The following is a 16,466-nucleotide window of genomic DNA, read 5'->3' as shown; positions in this document are numbered from 1 at the left end:
TCATCAGTGAATTAGGCTTAATTAGCTTAAATGTAGTTTCGAACATTTTATATTTAAATTATTTAGTCACACTAATTTGCTCACAATATTGACAAAGTAAATAAATGTATTTGTAAGAAAACTATAGCTCTGTTCCACCTAAAAATCCACCTTTTCTGTCGTTTTATTTATTTAAAGGCATAATGCACACCTCGTCTAAAAATCTAAAATACTGGCTAGTACTGTATAGTAAAATGTAAGCACACTTCCATCACTGCAATATTTCACTGTAACAGGAGTCAAACAACTGGAACATTAAGCACTTATATGATACATAATTAGCCAAGTTTAAATGTTATAATACTATATTACTATTATTATTACCAGTAATTTATTTCATTATTTTATCTCATTTACAAGTAGCCTAGATTGTCACAATTACACAGAGCAATGTTGCAAAACGTCCCTTTGTGCCACCTGGTGGTGATTTTGCGAACAAGTGTCACGTGTGACAGGGTTGTTTTTAATGCCATGAATAGGCATTTTGGTTGACTACCTACTGTAAATGCAGTCTGGATGAGTATATTTGTTCAAAAACAATAAAGAATCTTACCGACCCCAAACTTCTTTAAGCAGTAAACAGCAATTTTCAACAAATTTACTACATGAGGTCAAACCTAAGAGAGGTCTGGATTAAATGTTGTTTACATTGACTCTTTAAAGCCAGACACCTTATATCAACATCAGTTTAGTCACCATCATAAATGTTTTATTTTAGTACATGTGAAACTGCTGTCGCAATTCACACAAATCTCTCTGAAACGTCGGGAATTAGCAAGCTAGGCCTCGGGTTTATAAACACTGTCACAAATAATCTCTCTAGAGACGTTATTGCCAACTGTAACTGCCGCCAATTAACACATCACATTCACTGCACATCATGAACACTGCTCATTCTAGACGCCTGCTGGCTAACTCTGTACATCACACTTGAGCTACAGTGCATGTGTTGAGTCATCATAAACTGTGAAACATTCAACTTAATGATTGTTAACGAGATGTGACAGTATTGATGTTTGGTTTCCTCTCATTTTAGGGTGGCAGAGAAGGAGCCGGTTAATAAGATGTCTCTGCATAATTTGGCCACAGTGTTTGGCCCAACTCTGCTGAGACCCTCAGAGTCAGAGAGCAGTAAGGCCCACATCACGCTGGCCTCCGACATCTGGTCACATGATGTCATGGCACAGGTCAGTCCTGACTTACACAGTGAATCCTCATGTCAAGAGTTTTAAAGTGTATGGAAAGGACTCGTGGAGTCTTGCCCAGCGTGGATAGATTGTATATCACTATAATGGGTATACACTATACACTTTCAGTGTATCATTATTACAGTGAAACTGATGTGGTCTGTGATTAATCCATTTTCCTGATTTCCGTATTGTCATTACACAACGACCCCAGGCCATCTTCAGTTCAAACGTTTATTTATGCGGTCATGTGTCATTTAAACCAGCGTGATTACTGTATCAGAATTGAAGAGGCACTTTGACTGTTTTGCCCTTTGGTTTGTGAATGACATATCTCAAACTGAACAATCTACATGAGCCAAAAGTCTTAACCAGCCGTGACAGAAGTTTCCATCCTGCAAACATAAACATAACTTCTTAAGACTTGTCTCTTTGTATTGATCATATTTCTAGCAGTTGCAAGCATTCTTATTATTATCATATTTTAATGAATTTTAATTTATCATATTTTAGTTTATTTTGTATTCATTCTGAAACTTTGAGAATAAAGCTCCATCCGTCTTCTTTCAAATGATACCACAACTATGCTCATACTCTAAAGGGTAAAGGAAAGACAACCATTTGAGTTCAGGCATATCATTTTCCTGTTTTGGGCTCAAAAGGGGGTGTGCATCAAGAGGTTAATTAGAATCGTATAAGAAGTGTATGCCCTCTTTCTATTTGCTCTTTAATGCATTGAAAGTTCTAGGGCTTTGTTGATATTCCCATGTGCTGCACTTATTTTTACCATTTTGTTTTATTAGTATATTTTTATCAATCTATTTACTTTTTTTTAGAATTTAAAAAATACTAAAGATATTGTTTGATAAGTGAGATCTCTGATTGTAGTCCTTGAAAACCATTATTGTTATTACGGTACTATAAATATTGTGTCCTCTTTTGTTGTGCCTGGTTGGAACACATTATTGTGCTCATTCCCTCTTCTTCAGTCAGTACTGGTTCTAAACTGATTCTAAACAAATCTAGCAAGTTTTATACTAAAAAGTAGTAGTTCCCAGTTTTTTTTTTTTTTTTTATCAGTTTATTCAGTATAACTCACAGTGGTGTTCATGCAGGAGTTGGAGCACCATCTAGTGGTTCAGGTGAATAATGCTGACAGTTTTATGTTTAATGCTGTGAGATTGTTAGAGTCAGGATAGTATAATCATTGCATCACTGTAGTCATCCTCTCTCTTCCTCCTCTGTCACAGGTTCAGGTATTGCTGTACTACCTGCAGCATCCACCAATATCCTTCGCTGAGCTGAAGAAGAATACACTCTATTTCTCAACTGACGTCTAACCCACCACTTCTGTACAAAGCCAATGGTCCAGCAGGGGGACACAGAGACTGTGCCCGCTCTCCCCTGCATTTGTTGTCTCCAGTCATGTTCATGTGTAAAGGGGGCTTAAGCTTCACTCCAGCACGGAGAAGAACTGCACCGAGAGGAGGGTGATCTGGAGCGAGCCCAGGATTCGGTATCACCTTATAGAAATGTACTTATCACACAGGAGTCCTGACAAACACAAACACACTTCCTACCACATTAAACACCCTGTTTACCGTCCCATCTGAAGATTAGTGTCCTGGAATGTTGGTTAGTCAGAGTTGCAGATGCATGCTGGGATGTCTGCATCTGTTGTGATGGCTCCTCTAAAGCCCAGTTCAGTGATCCCGAGGCTGGAAGTGAACTGCAATTGCTCTCTTCCCCAAGAGACATTCCAATAAACATCAGCATTTCCATGTTTTATGAATATTATTTGTTTTTGTTTTGTTTCATAAGCTTTTGTACAGTTGTGTTACAAGGGCAGTGAGGTGTGTGTGTGTGTGTGCGTGCGTGTGTGTGTGTGTGTGTGTGTGTGCGTGCGTGCGTGCGTGCGTGCGTGTGTGCGTGCGTGTGTGCGTGTAAGAGAGAGACAGAGCAAATGCTTTTGTTAAAAATAAAATCTGCTGTAAGTTTTTCCTCATGGGCAAAACATTGAAAATCCCAGACCTTCCTTGTCCAAGTACATCCAGGCCAAAAATTGCCATATTTATTCGAATATGTACTGTTAATTGTGCCTGTACAGTCTAATACACTTTGAGACTCTATTGAGTCCTTCATTTGCGATTTTTGGCCTATTTTTGATTCATTCTAACTGTCGGTATAGACTTGATTATACTTTAGAAGAGAGAAAATAACAGTTAAATGAGCCAGCTTTTGGGACAAGTCATGAAATGCAATGTAGTAAGATTATACTTGGAAAATTCTAAACTTTATGTCTTGATTTGAGGAAACATTGTCAGGTAACATTGTTAATGTCACCTTTGCAATTTGAAGTGTCTGGTGATGCTTCAGTGTATTCTGTAGAAAGATCTGTGTTAATGCCCTTTTTTGCATGTTCAGCTTGTCAGATAAAAAGTAGGCAGGAAAACACAAAAGCTCATTTTTGTATTATGATTTTATTTAATTATTATTTTTACTTCACTGCTGAAGGCCACTGGCAGAGCAGAGGGGGGAAAAAAATCTGGTGACGTACTTCATAAGCACTGTTAGATTGCTAACTATCTGATATTTTAATATAAGATTAAAAGGAAATTAAAAACTGGTGTATTGTATTTCTGTTGGAAAGATATTGAGTATACTGTATTAACAAGGGTAAATGTTGATGTGACTTTTTTCCACAAAAGTAAAATAAATAAAATTGTACCTTGAGCACAGCATGTCTTTTGTTTTATTAAAGGTATGTCTTAAGTCAAAAATCTTAAATATGCTTGGGGGAGATGATTTTACAATGGTGTGAATTGTTGGATATATTACAGCAAAAGTTTAACAAAAAAAAAAAATCAAACAGTTCATAGCTGTAAAAAACTTTAAATAATTTACAGCATGGCATATAAAAAGCTTATAAAACTCCAGTGATAATCAATTACATAAAGTGCAATGTGCTCACATGCTCAAACAATGCTACATTACACAACATTATCACAAAGTTAGTTCATAATTTTCTTTTTCAGAAGTGAGATCGATATAAAAATGATAAAACTGGAATGGCCTGCACATAAACTGGAGGTGAACACCTTTGTGATGAATTTAAAGAGCCTGAGCAGTGCCTGAATGCTTTTGTGTCTAGATGGGATCAAATCCCTGCTTTCAAGATCCAGTATCATTACTCTGCACGGAAACAGAACATCTGTGAAATTTAAGTTCCTGAACTGACAGTTTTGTACATGACTAGCACATCTCCTGCTGCAAACAAAATTGTGTAACATTGAAGTGGGTATATTGTCAGGCACTACAATAATCAAGTGTTGATACAGGATCTTTGTTGCCAGAGTGTATATACAAGCAGTACTTTTCTAAGCTGTCCCTGGAACAGTCTGATGTGCGTCTTGTCAGATATTCAAAAGATGACCTTCCTGTACTTGATGTATTAAGACTTGTGCACAAAATGAAGAATGTTCAGTACCTGCTATATTCTATGTTATGAAAAGTGAAAACCCACTGATGGGCATAGACTTCCTTTTAGGCACAGGTTCAAGGAAGATATTACGTAATCACCTCCAAAAACAGCCTGTGCAGCAGGTGTCTCATTCTGCCACACCAAGCTTTGGCTGTGCAAAAAACTTTGTAGATAAAGTAAAATTCCGTGAAAATGCTATCCCTGTGCAACACACATTTTGCAGGCTGCCTTTTTCTTTAAGGGATCCTGTGTCTATTGAGCTGAACCATCTGTTAGTGGTAGACATTATGGAAAGAGTGGATGCCTTGCCTTATTGCCTGATCAACTTATAGTAAACTGTAGTAAAGTTTGACACTATATCAGAATGTGTGAATCTCAGGGAACCCAACAAAGCAATCATTGTGGACTGCTATCCCATTCCACACATCGAGGAACTGTTTTCACAGTTGAGAGGCACTGTGTTGTTTTCAACAATCGATCTTGCATATGTGTACCATCAGGTTCCACTACATGACGAAAGCAGAGACCTGACTGCATTTATAACACATGATGGCCTGTTCCGTTTTTAAGATAATCTGTTATGGATCATGGCCTGTTCCGTTTTTAAGATAATCTGTTATGGATCAGTGTCAGCCCCAGCAGCATTTCAAAAACTGATGTCTATTATTCTCAGAGATGTTTCAGGTGTCCAGTTTTATCTGGATGATATAATTGTCATGATGCCCACCTCAAAACAGTGCAGCACAAACTGCAAGAATCAGGTTTGCGTCTAAATGAAGAGAAATGTAAGTTACACCAGGAGATATCTACATTCCTGGGACACACCATTTCCGAAGAGGGGTTGATGGCAGACAACAGCCACTTGGAGGCAATACAAAATGCCCTTCAGATGCGTCCACACTAAGATTATTTCTAGGTCTCTCTGCTTGGTATGCTAAATTTATTCCGAGCTACGCAGCAGTTGTTGAGCCTATGAGAGCCCAGAGGAAACGAAAATGGTAACACTTTACAATAAGGTTCATTATTTGTTCATGTTAACTAATGTAATTAACTAATGAACTGTATGTATACAGCATTTATTAATTTTTGTTCATGTTAATTTTAACATTTACTGATACTTTATTAAAATCTTTTTAACATTAGTGAATGGACTGTGAACTAACATAAACTAACAATGAACAGCTGTATTTGTATTACCTAACATTAACAAAGATTAAAAAATAATAACAAATGGATTGTTCATGGTTAGTTCATGTTAGTTAATACATTAACTAATGTTAACTAATGAACCTTATTGTAAAGTATTACCACGGAAATTTCACATGGATCACCAAAGCACACAGAAGTTTCCAGAAAGTGAAAGAACTGATTGCAGAGAGGCCTGCATTAGCTTTATTTGACCCTGCTTTGCCCGCAATTGTCACAACAGATGCTTCGAACTATGGCATAGGTGGTATCCTGTCTCAGATCCATCCAGATATGTCGGAATATAAGGAACTGTGGCTTTTGCTTCCAGAACTTTGACAGCTGTGACAGCTGACAGCTTCCACAACTTTTGACAAAGGACTACTCTGTAGTTGAAAAAGAACCCCTCTAAGTGGTGTCTGCAAAATAATATAGAATTCATAGACAATTGGAAAAGTTTTTGGGGCAGACCTGACCTGTTGAAAAGAGATGGTATTCATTCCTCCTGGGGTGGTGCTGCTCTGCTCTCTAGTAATATGGCACATAGTCTCAGAGCTCAAACATGACAATCTGGGGCTCAGGTCAGGAAGCAGACAAACTGGCTAAACCAACCGCCTGCTAGCTGTCTCACGTCACTGAGGTCAGATAAATCCCATCCCATTGAGATGGGATATCTCTTTCACCTAGATATCATCAGAGACTGTGTCTGTTCCCCAAATTAGGAAATACAAAAAAAATTCCAAACCCATCTAAATTTAATTGATGTTCAACAAATTAAAAAAGGATATAATACAAATGAACAAATGATAAAGCTTGGGTTGCTGAATATTCGATCCCATACTTCAAAAGCACTTATTAAGTTGGCTTGTGAAAGCCAACTTACTGAAATCCTATTTAAACTTATTATTATTCTTTTTCTTCTTCTTTTTCTTAACCAAAATTTTCTGACTGCTACTCCTCCTAGAGCTTTAACTCTACAAACTCCAAACTCGGGTCAGACCTTCAGACTGTTCTGACTTAGTGTGCTATATCTTTTCAGACTGATTTGACTTTCAGATTTCTTAAAAATTAATATTAAAAATCATAAAAATCCCATTGACTTTCATTGCAACAGTTCAAATTGAGCCAAGGCTACGGTGGCCCAGCAGTGTACAACACAAAAACTCAAATCTAAACTCCCTGAAGCCCAAGACTCAATTAAACTACCATTCTATATGTACTAATGAACTTATCTATCTATCTATCTATCTATCTATCTATCTATCTATCTATCTATCTATCTATCTATCTATCTATCTATCTATCTATCTATCTATCCATCTATCTATCTATCTATCCATCTATCCATCTATCTATCTCTTTCTATCTATCTATCTATCTATCTATCTATCTATCTATCTATCTATCTATCTATCTATCTATCTATCTATCCATCTATCCATCTATCTATCTCTTTCTATCTATCTATCTATCTATCTATCTATCTATCTATCCATCTATCTATCTCTTTCTATCTATCTATCCATCTATCTATCTCTTTCTATCTATCTATCTATCTATCTATCTATCTATCTATCTATCTATCTATCTATCCATCTGTCTATCTCTTTCTATCTATCTATCTATCTATCTATCTATCCATCTATCCATCTATCTATCTATCTATCTATCTATCTATCTATCTATCTATCTATCTATCTATCTATCTATCTATCTATCTATCAATCTATCCATCTATCTATCTATCTATCTATCTATCTAATCTATCTTTCTTTCTTACTAACTAATCTATCTTTCTTTCTTTCTTTCTAACTAATCTTTCTTCTTTCTTTCTTTATTTCTTTCTTTCTTTCTAACTAATCTTTCTTCTTTCTTTCTTTCTTTCTTTCTAACTAATCTTTCTTCTTTCTTTCTAACTAATCTTTCTTCTTTCTGTCTTTCTTTCTTTCTAACTAATATTTCTTTTTTCTTTTTTTCTTACTAACTAATCTATCTTTCTTTCTTTCTAACTAATCTTTCTTCTTTCTTTCTTTCTTTCTTTCTTTCTTTCTAACTAATATTTCTTCTTTCTTTCTTTCTAACTAATATTTCTTCTTTCTAACTAATCTTTCTTCTTTCTTTCTAACTAATCTTTCTTTCTTTCTAACTAATCTTTCTTTCTTTCTAACTAATCTTTCTTCTTTCTTTCTTTCTTTCTTTCTTTCTAACTAATCTTTCTTCTTTCTTTCTTTCTAACTAATCTTTCTTCTTTCTTTCTTTCTTTCTTTCTTTCTTTTTCTTTCTTTCTTTCTAACTAATCTTTCTTCTTTCTTTCTTTCTTTCTAACTAATCTTTCTTCTTTCTTTCTTTCTTTCTAACTAATCTTTCTTTCTTTCTTTCTAACTAATCTTTCTTTCTTTCTTTCTTTCTTTCTTTCTTTCTTTCTTTCTTTCTTTCTTTCTAACTAATCTTTCTTCTTTCTTTCTAACTAATCTTTCTTCTTTCTTTCTAACTAATCTTTCTTCTTTCTTTCTTTCTTTCTTTCTAACTAATCTTTCTTCTTTCTTTCTTTCTTTCTTTCTTTCTTTCTTTCTTTCTTTCTTACTAATCTTTCTTCTTTCTTTCTTTCTTTCTAACTAATCTTTCTTCTTTCTTTCTTTCTTTCTAACTAATCTTTCTTTTTTCTTTCTTTCTTTCTTTCTTTCTTTCTTTCTAACTAATATTTCTTCTTTCTTTCTTTCTAACTAATATTTCTTCTTTCTAACTAATCTTTCTTCTTTCTTTCTAACTAATCTTTCTTTCTTTCTAACTAATCGTTCTTTCTTTCTAACTAATCTTTCTTCTTTCTTTCTTTCTTTCTTTCTAACCTGTGGCGGTTCTAGAGGGGGGGCCAGGGGGGCCCGTGCCCCTGTGACAACAAGCTTGGCCCCCCTTGTGGCCCCCCTAAATGTGGAGTGTGAAATATTTTTTACAAAACTGTTTTTTTGCTATCGTTGTATGCGTATTTTTTTTAATTTATTATTCTATCTTTGTGGATTTGCTTGTTCACGTGACAATTCGCATCACATTCGCGGGAATCGCGGCAGAATAACGTCTGTCTCCTGCACGCGAGAGAGGAGAGAAGGAGAAAGCTGGTCAGTTGCAAGTTCATTCTTTATGTGCGTATCGGGTGTGCGATGTGTATTGTCTATTATGATATTGTAATCAATGTTTTAACTGTATACGAGGCACTGTGAGCTGACATCGCGTTTATCTCTCGTCCTTTCACTGCTGTGTGCGGTTCATAGGTAGGCTATGTCCCCAAATTAGTTTATGTCTTATATTTATATCATATTATGTTCTTATATTAGAATATCAGATCAGCAAGAGTGCCGTTTTCCCGTGCACAATTGCAACTGTGATATTGATGTTTTACAACAGTTAAATTAACAATAAGTGAACATTGGGAGTTACTTTTTAGACACAATATTGTCAATATTGTTTGTTTTCCCTTTATTTCGCCGACTAGAATTTCAAAATGAAACCGTAGCAGAGTCTCAATGCAACAGACAGCGATGATTTATTGACTGAAATCCGCGTTTTGAAGGAATCACTTGCTCCTTTCCCGAATGAATCAGCCTTTTGAACGAATCGGTTGAATGAATGAATCCCTCAACTCACTTATGAAGACCGTGACTTGCCGCCGCCTACTGGCGGTTTTAGTTTCATATTTAAAGTACCCTTTAATTAGAACATTACAATTAGAAATCATTTCATATTTAAATATTGATTTAAAAAAAATCTCATAGCTTTATTTATGCAATTATAAATGGAGTGTAAATATATTAATGCCGCTTCTGTGTCACCTCTGCACTGCAAAGATGGATATTGATTAAATTATTTCATTTGACTGGTAACAGTGGTACTGTATAATTAAGTATTATTGTATAAATAAGTATAATTACTGTATAATTTGAATGTTAGTATTTGACATAAAAGGTGATTCATAACTCTAAATAAGTTTAGAAAGAATGTCCATATATAGGTGAAAATGCCCCTGGAAATCAATTTAAGGTGGCAAATTAAATTAATAAAAAATGAATAAAAAAATTAATTTCAGTCCCTGCTGTTAACTGACCACTGCATAGAATATTAAAAAATATGAATATCTTTGTAAGTCTGCTGTCAACAACAGGCCTAAACCAGCCATGGCACCAGCACAAAAACACAATCAGTAAAATATCATCTAATTATCAACAAAACATTGAAAATATTGAGATATATTTTTTCAATATTGCACACCCCTAATGTACGGTATGAATTTTGATTTCTTCAGGTCTTAAAAAGCCTTAAATTTGACTTTGAAAAGTGTGCAGGAACCCTGTAAACGGTTAGTAGTTACCTAGCAAGTCAGTTATTTTCAGTAAATTAATTAATACGCTTCTTGGTCCCCATTGCTTTTGCTCTATAGTTCTCACCAAAATGAAGAGAAAGAAGGACATCATGTCAATTACAGTTACTGTGACTAATAGTGAATATGTAATGCAAATGTAAAAATATAATGGAAATGCAAATGCATTGTTGAATGATTATAAACATGGTATTTTGCCTGTTAATGCCTGCAGTGCAGTGCAGAAAATGATATGACAACAATAAGGTCTAAATGTAACTGGCCCCTCTAACAGTACAACTGGCCCCAGGTTGGCCCCCCCAGTTGAAATGGTCTAGAACCGCCACTGTTTCTAACTAATCTTTCTTTCTAACTAATTCTTTCTTTCTTTCTTTCTAACTAATCTTTCTTCTTTCTTTCTTTCTTTCTTTCTTTCTTTCTTTCTAACTAATCTTTCTTTCTTCTTTAATTCTTTCTTTCTTTCTTTCTTTCTAACTAATCTTTCTTCTTTCTTTCTTTCTAGCTAATCTTTCTTCTTTCTTTCTAACTAATCTTTCTTCTTTCTTTCTTTCTTTCTAACTAATCTTTCTTCTTTCTTTCTTTCTTTCTTTCTAACTCATCTTTCTTTCTTTCTTTCTTTTTCTTTCTTTCTTTCTAACTAATCTTTCTTCTTTCTTTCTTTCTTTCTTTCTAACTAATCTTTCTTCTTTCTTTCTTTCTTTCTAACTAATCTTTCTTTTTTCTTTCTTTCTTTCTTTCTCTTTCTTTCTTTCTTTCTAACTAATCTTTCTTCTTTCTTTCTTTCTTTCTTTCTTTCTTTCTTTCTTTCTTTCTTTCTTTCTAACTAATATTTCTTCTTTCTTTCTTTCTAACTAATATTTCTTTCTAACTAATCTTTCTTCTTTCTTTCTAACTAATCTTTCTTTCTTTCTAACTAATCTTTCTTTCTTTCTAACTAATCTTTCTTCTTTCTTTCTTTCTTTCTTTCTAACTAATCTTTCTTTCTAACTAATTCTTTCTTTCTTTCTTTCTAACTAATCTTTCTTCTTTCTTTCTTTCTTTCTTTCTAACTAATCTTTCTTTCTTATTTAATTCTTTCTTTCTTTCTTTCTAACTAATCTTTCTTCTTTCTTTCTTTCTAGCTAATCTTTCTTCTTTCTTTCTAACTAATCTTTCTTCTTTCTTTCTTTCAAACTAATCTTTCTTCTTTCTTTCTTTCTTTCTTTCTTTCTAACTCATCTTTCTTTCTTTCTTTCTTTTTCTTTCTTTCTTTCTAACTAATCTTTCTTCTTTCTTTCTTTCTTTCTTTCTAACTAATCTTTCTTCTTTCTTTCTTTCTTTCTAACTAATCTTTCTTTCTAACTAATTCTTTCTTTCTAACTAATCTTTCTTCTTTCTTCTTTCTTTCTTTCTTTCTTTCTAACTAATCTTTCTTTCTTTCTTTCTAACTAATCTTTCTTATTTCTTTCTTTCTTTCTAGCTAATCTTTCTTCTTTCTTTCTAACTAATCTTTCTTCTTTCTTTCTTCTTTCTTTCTTTCTAACTAATCTTTCTTTCTAACTAATTCTTTCTTTCTTTCTTTCTAACTAATCTTTCTTCTTTCTTTCTTTCTTTCTTTCTTTCTTTCTTTCTGACTAATCTTTCTTTCTTTCTTTCTTTCTAACTAATCTTTCTTCTTTCTTTCTTTCTTTCTAACTAATCTTTCTTCTTTCTTTCTTTCTTTCTAACTAATCTTTCTTATTTCTTTCTTTCTTTCTTTCTAACTAATCTTTCTTCTTTCTTCTTTCTTTCTTTCTTTCTTTCTTTCTTTCTTTCTAACTAATCTTTCTTCTTTCTTTCTTTCTTTCTTTCTAACTAATCTTTCTTCTTTCTTCTTTCTTTCTAACTAATCTTTCTTCTTTCTTTCTTTCTTTCTAACTAATCTTTCTTATTTCTTTCTTTCTTTCTAACTAATCTTTCTTCTTTCTTTCTTTCTTTCTTTCTAACTAATCTTTCTTCTTTCTTTCTTTCTTTCTTTCTTTCTTTCTTTTTCTTTCTTTCTAACTAATCTTTCTTCTTTCTTTCTTTCTTTCTAACTAATCTTTCTTCTTTCTTTCTTTCTTTCTAACTAATCTTTCTTCTTTCTTTCTTTCTTTCTAACTAATCTTTCTTCTTTCTTTCTTTCTTTCTTTCTAACTAATCTTTCTTCTTTCTTTCTTTCTTTCTTTCTTTCTTTCTAACTAATCTTTCTTTCTAACTAATTCTTTCTTTCTTTCTTTCTAACTAATCTTTCTTCTTTCTTTCTTTCTTTCTAGCTAATCTTTCTTCTTTCTTTCTAACTAATCTTTCTTCTTTCTTTCTTTCTTTCTTTCTTTCTAACTGATATTTCTTCTTTCTTTCTTTCTAACTAATCTTTCTTTCTTTCTTTCTTTCTTTCTAACTAATCTTTCTTCTTTCTTTCTAACTAATCTTTCTTCTTTCTTTCTAACTAATCTTTCTTCTTTCTTTCTTTCTTTCTTTCTTTCTTTCTTTTTTACTTTTTCTTTCTTTCTTTCTAACTAATCTTTCTTCTTTCTTTCTTTCTTTCTTTCTTTCTAACTAATCTTTCTTCTTTCTTTCTTTCTTTCTAACTAATCTTTCTTCTTTCTTTCTTTCTTTCTTTCTTTCTTTCTTTCTTTCTAATCTTTCTTCTTTCTTTCTTTCTTTCTTTCTTTCTTTCTTTCTAATCTTTCTTCTTTTTTTCTTTCTTTCTTTCTTTCTAACTAATCTTTCTTCTTTCTTTCTTTCTTTCTTTCTTTCTTTCTAACTAATCTTTCTTTCTTTCTAACTAATCTATCTTTCTTTCTAACTAATCTTTCTTTCTAATCTATATTTCTTTCTAACTAATCTTTCTTTGTTTCTAACTAATCTTTCTTTCTTTCTAACTAATCCATCTTTCTTTCTAACTAATCCATCTTTCTTTCTCTTTCTAACTAATCTTTCTTTCTTTAAACTTTAAACTTATTCAAACTCTCTGGTCCGGCTTTCTCAAGCCAACTTAAAGTTTGTCTCATCAAACTTTATTTTCTAGTTGTAAATTATATGATTACAGACTATAACCTAGATGTGCTGTGTTTGACAGAAACCTGGCTAAAACCAAACAATTACATTACTTTAAATGACTCCACCCCCCAAGAATACGGTTATAAACATGAGCCTCGTATGAAAGGCAAAGGGGGAGGTGTTGCTGTAATTTATAGTAATATTTTCAGAATTACTAAGAAGTCTAGTTTCAAATATAATTCTTTTGAAGTGTTCGTGCTTAATGTAACAAAATCTAGTGTAAATGATAAATCACATTTGAGATTTGTGCTGGCTACTGTATACAGGACACCATACAGACTTTATCAAAGAATTGGCTGACTTTCTATCAGAGTTAGTACTGGCTGCAGAACAAGACCTAATTGTTGGTGATTTTAATATACATGTAGATAACGAAAAAGATGCATTGGGATTGGCATTTAAAGACATTCTTAACTCTATTGGAGTTAGACAACACGTGTCAGGACCTACTCATTGTCATAATCATACTCTAGATTTAATATTATCACATGTGTAGCCTGTGGGTTTGAGGCGTCCTTTTGTTTCTCTCTCTCTCATCTCCCTCCTCCTTCGTTTCTGCTCGCCTTCACTCCACCTCGTATTGCTACGTTACCTGATGTGGGTGGGAGTGGTTTGGTAATTGAGAGCAGGCAGGTTTATAGGCACCTGGGGTGCTTATGCCTGTAGCCATACATTGTAGCTAGCTGCGAACGGGTTAAAGTGCAGCAGTGTTCCGGGTGCTGTTAGGAGCGCAAGGTGTTGTGAGTGATTTCCAACGGCACTACTGTTGGTGTGCGTGTGTGTTTCTGAAACATGTTGGAAGGTCGAGACTGAGTACGAGGAGCGTTCAGTGACCCTGGTGAAGTGTGAAGTGCCAAAACACTGCCCACCCACCCAATTGCTAGACGGCAGAGGCTACAGCCAATCCATTGTCGGCTGCTGTTCTCTTGAGTGTGTTTAAATGTCCATAGCCTTACCGGGGGCTACACATGGAATCAATGTTGATTGATTCTTCATTTAGCCAAGAAAGAGATAGGTCATAGATCCTCTTCTTAATATCATGAATTCATCTTTATCATTAGGATACGTACCAAAAACTTTTGAGCTGGCTATGATTAAACCGCTTGTTAAAAATTGATGCTACACAATTAGTCAATTACAGGCCGATCTCGAATCTACCTTTTCTGACAAAGATACTAGAAAAGGCAGTATCTTCACAACTGTTCCTTTTTAGAAAGAAATGGTATCTGCAAGGATTTTCAATCAGGATTTAGACCGTATCATAGTACTGAGACAGCTCTCATTAGAGTCACAAATGATTTGCCATCCGATTTGCCATCTTATCATCCGATCGTGGTTGAATCACTCTGTTAGTGTTACTCGATCTTAGTACTGTATATCGACCACAACATTATTTTAAATAGACTCGAAAATTATGTTGGCATTAATGGAATTGCACTAGAATGGTTTAAATCATACTTACCTGACCGTTATCAGTTTGTAGCTGTAAATGAAGCCCTCTTCATTTACAGTCTTATCGGTCAAAAGTTCAGTATGGTGTACCACAAGGCACAGTACTAGGACTGTTGCTGTTCACTCTGTACATGCTACCTTTAGGAGATATCATTAGGAAGCATGGCATTAGTTTTCACTGTTATGCTGATGATACTCAGCTCTATATTTCTTCACGCCCTGACGAAATTTAACAATCCACAATATTAACGGAATGCATAGCTGAAATAGGAAATTACTAGTCATCCAGTTTTTTAATACTTAATTCAGAAAAAACAGAGATTCTAATTATTGGACAAAAAACTTCCTCACGTAATAACCTAAAAGACTGTCTAACACTTGATGGCTGCTCTGTCAAGTCCCTGTCATCGGTTAGGAACCTGGGTGTGCTCTTTCATTTTAATCTTTCATTTGAAAGTCACGTGTCTATTATCTGTAAAACCGCATTTTTTCATTTTAAAAATATATCTAAATTACATCATATGCCCTCAATTAAAAAGTTTTAGTTCATGCGTACATGACATCAAGGCTGGATTATTGTAATGCTCTACTGGGTGGTTGCCCTGCACGTTTAATAAATAAACTAAAGCTGGTCCAAAATGCAGCCGCTAAAGTTCTTACCAGAACCAGGAATTATGACCATATTAGCCTGGTTCTGTCAACACTGCATTGGCTCCCTATTAAATATTGTATAAAGTGTGAAATATTGCTGATTACTTACAATGCACTAAATGGTTTAGCTCCCCAGTACTTGAGCGAGCTCTTAACGCATTATAGTCCTTCACGTCTATTGCGATCTCAAAATTCTAGCCAGTTGATAATATCTAGAATATCAAAATTGACTGCTGGCGTAGGATCCTTTTCCTATTTAGCACCAAAACTTTGGAACAATCTTCCTCACATTGTCCGGGAAGCAGACACAGTCTGTCAGTTCAAATCTAAAAACACATCTCTTTGGTTTAGCATACCCATAACACATTATAGACTTCTATAATTCAATGTTAGGCTGCATAGTTAAGATCAGCGGGAACCGGGAACACTTCCCATAAATCCTGATGTACTTGGTACATCATAAGAAGGATGGCGTCTACGCTATTATTAGTCTCTCTGTTTATCCCGAGCTTTACCGCAGTCAGCCGGATCCAGGCCATATCCAGATCTGATGAAGGACTATCACATGGACATGACGACAACGTATCCCTGAAGTGCCAGCCTCATCAGCCCTGTGAAGACCTCTTGGACACCTCACAACAAACTAATCTCCATACCGGCGTTATGACTCCAATCCCCAACCAGATGGAATTGGATAAATGGATAAATATTGTGAAAGAGGAGAGAACTGGCCCCCTGACTGAGCCTTCTCCATTCTGTCACCTGATGGAGTTTTGGTCCCTTGCCACTGTCGCCTTTTTCGCCTTTCTTCGCCTTAGTTGTCATTGGCTTTTGGCTTGCTTAGTTTGGGACATTTAATTTTTATATTTAACAATATTATGACAACATTATTTTCCTGTTATCTCTGTAAAGCTGCTTTGAAACAATCTGTATTGTAAAAAGCGCTATATAAATAAAGGTGACTTGACTTGACTTAACTTGACTTGTGTCTGGGCCATTGAGCATTGGTGAATGTATCTGTGGGGCATACAATTCAAATTAA

At 34.4% G+C, this 16,466-nt stretch overlaps 1 protein-coding gene across 6 annotated transcripts in view; it reads left to right on the top strand.

Moving 5' to 3' along the window:
• The window catches only part of abr (ABR activator of RhoGEF and GTPase), a 320,646-nt gene extending 316,682 nt beyond the window's left edge, over positions 1-3,964 (top strand). For all 6 annotated transcript variants that reach the window (XM_077231905.1, XM_077231903.1, XM_077231907.1 and 3 more), the window contains 2 exons: positions 1,076-1,226; positions 2,477-3,964. In XM_077231905.1, coding sequence (XP_077088020.1) covers positions 1,076-1,226; positions 2,477-2,566 — 241 coding nt within the window. In that variant the 3' untranslated portion in view covers positions 2,567-3,964. The remainder of the gene's footprint in view (positions 1-1,075; positions 1,227-2,476) is intronic.
• The last annotated feature ends 12,502 nt before the right edge of the window (positions 3,965-16,466 follow it).

This window comes from Siphateles boraxobius, unplaced genomic scaffold (genome assembly GCF_051911475.1).
Source record: "Siphateles boraxobius isolate OS27281-9 unplaced genomic scaffold, OSU_SipBor_1 16, whole genome shotgun sequence".
In the NCBI taxonomy this organism is placed as follows: Eukaryota; Metazoa; Chordata; class Actinopteri; order Cypriniformes; family Leuciscidae; genus Siphateles; species Siphateles boraxobius.
The sequence above is the reverse complement of the archived record's forward strand: the minus strand, read 5'-3'. Positions and strand labels throughout refer to the sequence as shown.